The sequence below is a fragment of the Typha angustifolia genome, chromosome 9, assembly GCF_048772165.1.
Source record: "Typha angustifolia cultivar Huaian chromosome 9, ASM4877216v1, whole genome shotgun sequence".
Taxonomy (NCBI): Eukaryota; Viridiplantae; Streptophyta; class Magnoliopsida; order Poales; family Typhaceae; genus Typha; species Typha angustifolia.
Genome location: NC_133247.1, coordinates 8,670,068 through 8,682,398, shown reverse-complemented (window position 1 = coordinate 8,682,398; position 12,331 = coordinate 8,670,068). Strand labels below are relative to the sequence as shown.

The following is a 12,331-nucleotide window of genomic DNA, read 5'->3' as shown; positions in this document are numbered from 1 at the left end:
CTCGTATGTTAGCAAGTCATGCGTATACCTGAGCGGCAGAACAACAAAAGAAAAATAAGAAACATTTTCAGACATGGAGTTTTTTAGTGTTTTCTCTAAGTACAAAGTAAAAATATTCCTTATTTTATTTTAACTAGCATTAGAGCATATCTTGGATTCAAGTTTTTTCGATTAATATTTTTGGATTTCATATATGCTGATTATAGATTCTATAGATACTAATTTCAAATTCCATTATTACAACTATGAATTCCATAATTAATAATTATGGATTCTTGAGATGCTAATTATGGATTCCTGATACGATAATTCTAAATACACTCTATTATAGATAGACTCACTTATTTTATTAAACTCAATTGTATATATATAGTGACAATAACAGATTTCATAAATATTAACTCCTGATTCATAGTTTGTATCTTCAAATCTTTGAATTTTTATAGTTATTAATTATGAATTCCACATAATTTTAGTACAAATTTCATAATTACTAACTAGGATTTTCTAAAATATATCAATGTAATCCACAAATATTTATAGAATCAACAAATATATTTATAGAATGCAAAGATAAATTTTTACATAACCTAAAGATGAATATTTAAAAAATCTAATTATATATACAGAATTTATAAATATTACCTTAGTCCATCTCTATGGTTATACATTTTACTACCAACTAAATATATAGTTTTTTGATACATTGGGCATATTTCAAACATCAACAAGAGTTCTTCATCCTTAATAATGCGGATCAAATAATTAACTTATTTTGATCGAAAAAATACTTAATAGTAATATCATATTTATCTAGATGCTCTTTTATTCATTTATAATTTTTGCCTACACTTTTACATGGTGAATTATTTTTATGTGTACAAGAAGAGTATTTACACGTTCATAATATACAAATATTTTATGTTTATCCAATCTTGTAACACTTTCTGTGTGGAAAACAACTATAACATGGTAGATGTAAAATTTTTTAGCTAAAATTTTCATTAAAGACATGAAAGAAAAAGAAAGATTAGTGAAGAAATATTTGTCACAACTGAAAAAAAAAAAATTATGGCTACATTGTTGATAGAGAAGAATAGATAATTAATATACATTCTCTCTCCATCCTTGCTTTTGTTTCTTCTAAAGGTGATAGTGATTTTGTCTACTAAAATAAGTTCAAGGGTGTTACAATCATTTTACTGAAAAAATGAGTGAAACTGTAACGTAAGAATAGAATGGATAAGAGTGCAAAAATATAAATATAATAGTTTATGGTGCAAATGGCAAAAAAAATTGAAGATAATATAATTTTTCTTCACTTTTCCAATATTGGCAGGTAATTAAAAACTAATATATGATGTTAAAAGATAATAAATATGTGGGACCTATAATTATGTTTTGGTGGGCACTCAAAATTTTGTAGAAGAAAGAACGTGACCTATAGTTTAAAAGAGAGAGAAAATAATATTAATTAATAATTAATTATCATCAAATACACTCTTAATATAGATACTAAGGTTTTTCATTACAAAAGTGAAATAGTAAGAGAGTTTGGTGAAATAATTTTTGTTACAACTAAAAAAAATAAATAGAATACGGTTACATTATTGTAAGAGAAGAATAAATAAATAATATGTATTATCTGTTTATACTTGTCTATGATTCTTCTAAAGTAAATGTTTTTTTTTCTAATGAATATAAAATTATAAAAAGATAAAATTTCTTTCTAAATGTTCACGAGTATTACGATCATTTAACAAAAAAATGAGTGAAACTATAAATTAAAAATAGAACCGATAAGAGTGCCATCACAAAAAAAAAAAAAACCAAAGAAATATAATTTTTCTTCAATTTTTCAATATCGGCAGGATAATTAAAAACTAATATATGATGTGGTGGACACTCAAAATTTGAAAAAGAACGAACGTCACCTATAGTTTAGAAGAGAGAGATTAACATATGATGTTAAAAGATAATTAATATGTGGGACAAATAATTATGTTTTCGTGGACAATCAAAAGTTGAAAAAGAAGGAACGTGACACAGTTTAGAAAAGAGAGAAATTAATATATGATGTTCAAAGATAATTAATGTGTGGGACCTATAATTATGTTTTGGTGGACACTCAAAATTTTGTAAAGAAATAACGTGACCTATAGTTTAAAAGAGAGAGAAAATAATATTAATTAATAATTAATTACAATCAAATACACTCTTGTTATAGATACTTAGTAAAAAATATAAAAAAAATAAAAGCGACCCGCTCCACCTTTGTGTATTATATATACCAAATCAAACAGTGTTTTCAGTCTAAATTTTGTATATAGATGCAGTATTTTTAGATATATAAAACCAAAAAGCCTCTAAATAATTCTTGGATTTTTTCAATCAAGATCAATGTGGTTATCTTTTTAAATTATTTTAACCTTGATTGAGACCCCATTCAATTATTAAGTGGAGATAATTAGTAGGCCAACCACCTCTACGTATAATTTTACTGTAGAGTTTAAAATGCCATAAAATCAGTTAAATATCACAGTATTATAAATTTCCAAATCGGCTCTTAACGATAGTATTATATTTATCCAGTTGCTTTTTTATTAATTTATAATTTTTGCTTTCACTTTTAGCACAATCAAGTTAGTTACTTAGCTTTATTTTATTGTTTTGAATTTTAAATAAATTGGATAATTCGCATGTGGATATGATCCGCTAGGAATTTTACTCCTATAAATAGGGGTGGACATATATTGATAATTATCATTGAGAAAAATCTAAATTTAGTCAGTTATTATTTTCATCCTTATCTTTTTACCTTAGCCGTTAGATTGTCTTTATCTTCATAAAAATAGATCATAAACGTAGATCCATTTCAAGTATCTAAACACTAGCCACCTCCTACCTCCAACAGCTATCCTACAATACAGCCATCCATTACCACCCTTGGCCGTCCGCCACTCTCCGACGACCACCACAATGTCGATCTCTGATTTAGGTAAAACCAAAGTCATTAGATACCTAATTTACGAGGCTACCTCCATCTAAATTTTTATAATTTTCTTACGAATGGATCATTCCAGATTTGGTTCGTAACATATTTCAACATTCATAACAAAAAAATATTTTGTGCTCATCCCCTCTTATAATACTTTTTATGGATTAACAACTATAGCATATTTTATAGAGGTAAAAATTTTTGCTAAGATTTCCAATACAAAGGTGAAAGAGTAAGAGAGTTGGTGAACAAATTTTTGTTATAACTGAAAAAAAAAGTTAAAAAGTATGGTTATATTATTATAAGAGAAGAATAAATAAATAATATTTATTATCTCTGTATACTTGCGTATGACTCTACCAAAAGTATATGTTAAAAATAAAATAGATAAGAGTGCAAGAATATAAATATATTAGTTTTCGATGAAAATCAAAATAAAAAATTAAAGATAATATAAGTTTTCTTCACTTTTTCAATATCGGCAGGCTAATTAAAAACTAATATATGATGTGAAAGATAATTAATATGTGGGACCTATACCACTCAAAATTTGAAAAAGAAAGAACGTGACCCATAGTTTAAAAGAGAGATAAATTAATATTAATTACCATCAAATACACCCTAAACATAGATACTTATTACGAAATATAAAAGAATAAAAAGCGACCCAAATCAAACCGTGTTTTCAGTCTAAATATTGTATTATAGATGCAGTATTTTTAGATATATAAAACCAAAAAGGCTCTAAAGAATTCTTCCATTTTTTGCATCAAGTGATCCGGTTCCCGTATGAACTCGCGTGACCTCTCAATATAGAGGTCAATGTGGTTGTCTTTTTAAATTATTTTAACCTGATCGAGACCCATTCAATTATTAAGGCAAGACTTAATTAGTAGGTCTTCATATATGTGTATATATATATATATATACACCAGCTAGCCTGGTGGTTAACATAAAACACATCAAGAAAGTTAGCGTAGATCAGGTGCCGGAGAGATCGAGAAAAAATGGCTGACACTGCCGTTACCTTTGTAGTGAGCAAGCTCGGTGAGCTCGCTTCGAGGGAAGCAGCGGTGCTCCTCGAAGTGGGCAAAAAGGTGATGCTTCTTCGAGACAAGCTTGAGTGGCTCCAAACTTTCCTCAAGGATGCGGACCAGAAGAGGAGGCACTGGGATGACCAGTACTTGGGGGTCTGGGTGAGACAGACCCGTGACGTGGCTTTCGAAGTGGAGGATGCCCTAGATGAGTTCTTCCTCAAGGTTTGAGAATATTAATTTGGAAAATTAATTATAAACACCCTTACTTTTATTTTTTATTATTTTACCATATTGATAGTTTTCTTTTTGACTCCTATATTTTACTTGTATGCCTAAAAAATATTCCGTCTAGTTTTAGTTTTTTTAACAGATAGTTATTATATAGATGAGTTATTTTAAATATAAATATAAAGTTACCTTAATAATGAGTTAAATTAATTATAAATATAATTTTACCTTAATACTCTTGAGTAAGATTTTTAATATTAAAGTAAAAGTAATGTCAAATAAGGGGTATTTTAGGTACCTTAATTTTTTTTTAATTTTAAACTTAATAGAAATATTCTCTATTCTATTAGCGGCTATTATCTAATAATTAACTCACAGTATTTTTGAGACAATAAAAGAAAAATACAAAGACCGAAACATCACTATGGTAGAGTATATACGATAATATAACAAAAACAAGGATATTTTTAATAAATTTTTGAGTTAATTATACTTAGCCTTCAAATCTATCACTGTTCTCGCATATACCCTCTGAACATTTAATTTACCGCCTAGACTCCCAGAACTAAGAAAATTCTTAGTTAAGAAAATTCATATAGTTACTTTTTTCTTTAGTTAAGAGGTCTAAGTAGATATTTTTCTTAGTTTAAAGGTTCATACTAAAGAAGTTTAGGTAGTATATATGGAAAATTGTAATAGTTTAGGGAACTAAGTGTAATTATTCCAAAAATTTTCTATAATTTATCTGAAGATTTTCAAATAAAACTCTATATTTTTATCAATTTTTTATTAGCACCCATCATTTATAATTTGAACTCTTCGTTTTCCTTATATTCTATATGACACCTGAATTAACTATATCCAATCATTTTCAAATGAAAGGATACCAACTAAGAGTGCAAGGATTCTAGTTCCCCTCTTTCTGAGAGGCCAATTAGAATACTAAAGAATTTTAAAATACAAACATTGGTAAGGTGATTAGATTTAGGATGAAGTTTTTAATTTAATAAAATGGATTAGGGAGGGATATGGCTTAAAAAAGGTATGTTAAGGTTATAAATTTTTCAAAAGGTAGTAGAGTTACATAAATCAAATCAAAGACAAAAACTAATGATTGTAATTAAAATAATAGCATGTTGTTGTATGAAAACTATAGAGAAAAATAGGGTTCATTCCAATATCCTCAAAAATACTAAAATGTTAAGGTGTTATTTGAAAATTTATCTAATTAATATTAATAATATTATTTTCTGTTTAAATTGATCTATTGACTACTCAAAAGAACTGTCGTACTTAAGCTTTAACCAAAGATGCGAAGGAGGTGACCATCTGATTAGAGGTGGAGGATGTTACTTTTCCAGAGAATTAAAGTTTATATTGCGGTTAAAATAATTCATCGTCATAATACTAATAAATCGTCAACAATTGTAAGTGAAGAAGTGCTATGCCTTGAAATTGACAGAATTTCTAGTCTTCTACAGTTGCCATAAGGAATTTGCAATTAAGTGTCGGAACGAATTTTTGTTTATCTTTCAGTAAATTTTCTCCCTCATTTAACTGACACCATCTAACCAGTTATCATTAAAAGAGAGATAGATACTGAGAGAAGTCATGTTAAGGTCCTAAATTTGCTCAGCATTGATACAATCTCACAAGAGATATGGTTCGTAAAAAAATTATTTTCTCTACACCAAATTTGTTTTTTTTAATATTTTTATTTTTGATACCAGGTGGACCAGCAAAGCTTGGGGTACTGGAGCTGCACTAACGCCCTTTTCAAATGCTGGAAGTGTTGCACCAAGGAGTTATCGGTACGGCATAATCTATCCAACCAGATAGACAACATCCAGGAAAGGCTTGAGAAAATAGACTCCCACAGGACCAAACACAATCTCGAAAGTATTCCGTCGTCGTGGACTGTTTTTAGCACTACCGAAATTGCACCATGGTACGTATATACGTTCGTTCCTTACTGTTTCGAGAAACATGATGCTATGCTATTACCAAAGAGTTGTTGACCAAAATAGATTTAGTTTTAATTTATTTATTAAAATAGATCATCACTAAATTTAAATACCAAAAATAGGTTTATTTTATAGTAGCCCTAAATAAAATATTTAGTTGTTAAATATTTTATTTAAAATATTGATAAGATCAGCAATTTTCTAAGTAAACCGTTAGTTTTATCATCATTTTTATTGGAACTCTTTAAATAATACTTCATATCTCTTAGCTTAGGAAGGTAGAAAAATACTTAACAGTTAAGTATTTTACTTAGAGCTACAGTAAAATAGATATTTTGGTATTTAAATTTAGGTGTCAACTATTTTGGTAATTAAATTAAAAAATAGATCATTCTTGGTCAACAACTCCTGTTACCGCCCAGTCACTTATTTAATAAATTTCTTCTATAATTTTTTTTTTATCAAAATCATTCTATATTTTATCTTTATTTACTATTCGCACTATATCGATATATTTTCCTTTTAAAGCTTCCGAAGACATCTTACTATTAGTTTTCTTTAATAGTCAGTAACCATATAGATGAGTTAATTTAATAATAGATACAAAATAGCCTTGATAATATTTAAGTTATTTTTTAACTTAAGATAAAAATAATAGGAGAAAAAAATTTAAAGTAATTTGAGAGGTAGTTTTTATTTTTATTTTTAAATTTAATAAAATATTCTATATTGTATTAATTGTTGTATAGGTTAAACTTAACTCAAAATGTAGATGTGTAGTTGATGAAATTTTCTGTATATAGAAGGTTTGGGTACAATAAACTCTTTTTTTCTTCTTTTTCTCATTCTCGTGAGCTACATGGGTGCAAGCCGTAAGAAGAAAGTGGTAAAAAATTTAAGAGAAAAAGATTATTCTTCTGATACTTAGCATAAGATGAAGTGGACAAAAATTTAAAATTTTTTTTACTAGACTTGCTTGTCATTATATGGGATAAGACCACATGTGTGTATATGTATATATATTATAGTTTACATAACTCTTAGTTATAATACATTAACTCTTTATATTTCAATTTTTAGAGAGCCCAAAAAATTATTTGAACTCCAAGGCATTTGAGAAGATCTAAGAGCCATCTCAAAACCAAGGCACCAATGTATTGCTTAAATTATTTAACCACCCATAACTAGTTCGTATTGTTTAAATCATTTATATATTTAGTAAACTTAAAAAAATATCACAACAAGCAATAAGAAGGTTTCGTGAGATTTATATCGAGCCTTCGGTAGATGTGGCCAAAATCTTGTGTATCTTGTTGATCCATTTTGTTTTTGTTTTTTTTTTTAAATTTCTAAACAAACATGCAGATTTTGTTGGAACTTTACGTAACTCAAAAGCATGTTTAGAAAGATTGTCCTTCTGCTAAGGAAATATCTTATGTCGATAATTTGTTTGTATCATTTTTCTACTTCCAAAACCAACTTTTCTACTGCCAAAACCAAATAGAACAGGAAAATGGAGAGTATATGTAATAAACGAAGAGTAATAAATGAACAGTAATAGATGAACAGTATTGAGTGAACAATACACAATACTTAGAGAATAGTATGAACAATATCGTATTTACATATAACCACTGCATACATACCTCCCAAGTATTGCACATCTATCTTTCAAGTATTGTGCACCTAATTTCTTAACAATAAAATAAGAAAACCTCATTGGTAGATTCCTCTTTGGGAAATTCCTGGTGGGAGCAGCTAGAGCAAGAAAAAAAAACTTTTATTACCAACGGACTGATTGCATATTCATCCTAAGGAACTTCATTTTCTAGTTAGGTTTTTTTTTATCATTGAATCATTTGTACGGAAAAAATAAAATGATTTATGATTTTGTAGGATCACGATTTTCTTCTCACTTTGCAAAGCTATATACAAATCTTTTTTTTTTTGTCCTTATTAATTGGTAGTAAATAAGGAATCCGAACATTCTGCCTTAGTAATATTTGATGATTGGGTTAATTTTACTAATAAGTGAAATAAAAAAAACTGATCAAAACCATCTTACTTTTTCATACAAACTGCCCTAACTTGATTTTTCATATTTTAGATTAATTCCATAGAAATATGCTTTTATTCCTACTGAAATATTTCTTGTGTAATTAATGCTGATTTCTTAATAGGTCTAAGTTGGAGGAGCATGTGGTTGGCTTTGACAATCATGTCCATACCCTAACGGAGAAACTCGTAAATCGTGAAACTGATGGCCGGCGAGCTGTTGTCTCCATCATGGGAGACATTGGCACTGGCAAAACAACGCTCGCGAAGGAGGTCTACAAGAGCCCAAAGATCAAGAAAATGTTCGAGTACCGCGCTTGGGTACATGTACCAGTGACCTTCAAGGTCAAAGACTTGCTCAGCCACATCTTCCGGCAGCTCTCCAGTAACACACACAAAGACACATCGCAACAACTAGAGAAAGCTGGAAAGGAAATCAATCAAAAACTACGTGAGTACCTACGAGGGAAGACATACTTGGTTGTGCTAGATGACTTGAGGAGCATAACAGACTGGAACTGCATAACAGATGCCTTGCCTGATTATGGCATGGACAGCAAAATTCTAGTCACTACATCGAATGTCGTGCTACATCCAGATATATCTCCTCTAAAACTCGGATCTCTTATTAAGGAGAAAAGTGAAGAATTATTTTGTCTAAGAGTCTTTGGAACAACTGAATTTCAACATGGGAACAAGGGTCGCGCCCAAAGAATTGTGAGAAAATCAAAGTATAAGCCTTTGGCAATTGTGGTACTAGCTGGGCTTCTACGATCAAAGGACTTGAAGGACTGGGAAGATGTGGTCCACGAGCGCATTTCTAATAAACTCAAGCCTATGGAAAGCATACTATCGTTCAGCTTCGACTATCTTCCCCACCGATTGAAATCGTGCTTCCTTTATTTTTCTGCCTTCGAGGAAGATTCGAAGATCGACGCTCACCGGCTAGTGCGTCTGTGGATTGCCGAGGGATTCATACAACAGAAGAGAGGAAAGACCATGGAGGAGCTTGGGCAGGAATATTTGAAGGAGTTGATCTCAAGGTGCATGATCCAATTAGTGGAGAAGGACATCAATGAAAATATTGTGGCGGTAAGCATCCATGAGCACCTGCTCACTTTTGCAAGGTCCGAAGCTCAAGAGGCTAGCTTCCTTGAGGTTCATGATGACACTGATGTCTTCTATCCTGCTACCGTGCGCCGACTCTCTCTCCAAAATGGCGTTGACAAGTACTTGTCCATGAGAACATTAGTCCCCAAACTCCGTTCTCTCTTATGTGATGTTTCTGACGAGCCAGACATCAACCCTAACCAGGAGAAGTTGCACATGAAATCTTGCCAGCCAAAAATCATACAAGCAATCCAGCAAAAAGTCAAAACTCTCGGGCATCTCTTCAGCAAGGAAGCTAGAAGTAGCTCTCCCAAGTTCACATTTCATGGATCAAAGTTTCTTCGAGTTATCGATCTAAAAGGTGTCAAGCTTGAGAAGTTGCCGAATGAAATCGGAGGCATGATCCACTTGAGGTACCTGGGGCTTAAAAATACAGGCTTGCGAAATCTCCCTTCATCCATACGGAATCTTGGTAATCTACAAACGTTGGATATAACACGGACTACAATCAAGAAGGTTGCAGATGAGTTTTGGCAAATTCAAACACTACGTCATGTGCTTGCTGATGAAATCTTCCTTCCTAAAGTTGTAAGCATCTTGAACAACCTACAAACACTCCAAGGCGTAGCCTATAGTAGTTTGGTGAATTTCGAGAAGTTTCCCAATCTTCGATACTTGAAGATGTTAAGTCTCTCCTGCTCCTCCGACAAGAAAGAATTGTCTGTTCTTGAGAAACTGGAGAACCTCTTATTATTGGACCTACGAGGGAATTCCCTCCCTTTTATCCCTAGCCTTCAACGCCTCCAGACCCTGAAGCTTTCTGGGAACTTAACACAAAATGGGGATATTGCATCATCTTACGAGACATTCGTCCTTCCGAACCTTACCACAGTTACACTAGTCTTAACGAAGGTGGGTCAGGAGTTCATTCATATGCTAGCGAAGCAGCCTTATCTTGCCGAGCTCATATTAGGGCAGGAGTCCTTCCTTGATAAGGAATTGCTCTTCCCTGCTAATGGGTTCCGTAAATTAAAGAAGTTGGAGATTGCTAATCTCCACGAGCTGGTGAAATGGAAAGTAGACACCGGTGCCATGTCTGATCTTGAATATTTATCGATCTCTAATTGCACTAATCTAGAGAAGATGGATGGCATGCTACAACTGAGAAATTTAAAATATGTTGAGCTCCATAATATGAAAGATACAATAAGTCATATGTTTAAAAATGAGGAAAAGGGAGCTCCTTGTATCTTGTGTACACCAAGTCAAAGCTAAGATTGATGAGAGCGAAGATTCGCTTGTGTTTCCTTACTGAAATTAAATTTCCATTCTGTATAGTCTTATATCTCTTCATGCTGACATTTGCTCATTAGAAATAGCACTTGTCTTGCAAATTAATCTTGATTTATAATTAGTGTTAGCGTTCTTATTAAATGTTTTCTCAACATTAATCTTCTCCTATTAGTAATTTGCTGATCCTATTTTATTCCAACTCCTGCTATTTACATTTTATGTGGTTAATTTTTAGAGAATGTTTTTTGAAATTTCGGGGATATAGAAAACTTAGATAAAGATAAATAGGAAAAGTCAAGGTCAAAGGTCAAATCTGAATCATAACAAGTTTAAAAAACCAATTATGTATTTACTTAGAAAAAATTAAGTAGGAAAAAGAATTCCAAACCAAATTCAATATAGAAAAAATGTCAAAATCTGAGGCAATTTTTTTTAACATGGAAAAACCTCTCGCCAAAGAGAAAGGAACTACAAATGAAAATCCAAAAGAAGAAAACTCAAATGTTAATCAAAGATAGGAAGACACTAAAGATGAAGCTTAAATCTTACCAAAAGAATGGAGGTATGCCCTAATCATCCAAAAGATTTAATAATTAGTCTCTCTCAAATAGAGCCAAAATACTTTAAAGAAGCCAAAATTGATGAAAATTAGATTTTAGCTATGTAAGAAAAGCTTAATCAATTTGAGAGAAATTATATTTGGACCTTAGCACCTAGACCAAATGATCATTTCGGAATTATTACTTAATGGATTTTTCAAAATAAAGTAGATGAATCTGGTGTCGTCAAGGTTTCAATCAAGAAGAAGACATTGATTTTAATGAAACATTTGCACTGATAGCTAGACTTGAAGCAATTAGAAGATTACTTGCATTTGCATGTTTTAAAGATTTTAAGTTATATCAAATGGATGTTAAAAATATTTTTCTAAATTTTTATATTTTGGAGGAAGTTTATGTAGAACAAACCTCCAGGTTTTTAAAATCATGAATTTTCAAATCATGTTTTTAGACTTACAAAAGATTTGTCTGGTTTAAAACAAGTATCTAGAGCATGGTATGAAAGATTAAAAACAAATTCTTATTGATAATGATTTTAAAAGAAGAAAACTAGATACTACTATCTTTGTAAAATTAAAAGATCATGGCATGTTTATTATTCAAATTTATATTGATGATATTATATTTGGTGCTACTAATAAAGTTTGCGCAAAGAATTTGCTAAGTGTATGCTTGGTGAATTTGAGATGAACATGATAGGTAGGGGTGTAAACGAGCCGAGCCTGAGCGAGTCGGGTGCTGCTCAGGCTCAGCTCGAAATTAAATTCAAGCCTCTTTATTGGGCTTAGTCTCTGCTCACCTCAGCTCGAGCCGAGCATGAGCCGGGCCTAATCGAGCCCGAGCCAAGCCCGAGCCTGAAATTAGCCTATTATCAAGCCTACCGACCTGGCTTGAGCTGGACCGAGCCAATTTGAGCCCAAGCCGAGCCACAACTTATTTAAAGTGAAGGAGGGTGAGGAGGCTGCTTGGAGAAGAAGGGCGAGGCAGAGCTTAGAGGACGGGGTGGTACCGTGGGTCTGTGGCGGCTTGACGAGGCGACACCATGGCAGCTCAAGGAGATGGCGGCAGCTTGGCGTCTTCTCAAAG

The 12,331-nt window shown here is 31.6% G+C and overlaps 1 protein-coding gene across 1 annotated transcript; it reads left to right on the top strand.

Annotated features, from left to right (window-relative positions):
• Positions 1 to 3,968: 3,968 nt before the first annotated feature.
• On the top strand, positions 3,969 to 10,916 carry LOC140766554 (putative disease resistance RPP13-like protein 3). The gene is made up of 3 exons (XM_073105958.1): positions 3,969 to 4,257; positions 5,994 to 6,211; positions 8,408 to 10,916. The coding sequence occupies exons 1-3, from the start codon at positions 4,006 to 4,008 to the stop codon at positions 10,665 to 10,667; spliced, it is 2,730 nt and encodes a 909-aa protein (XP_072962059.1). The 5' UTR covers positions 3,969 to 4,005; the 3' UTR covers positions 10,668 to 10,916.
• The last annotated feature ends 1,415 nt before the right edge of the window (positions 10,917 to 12,331 follow it).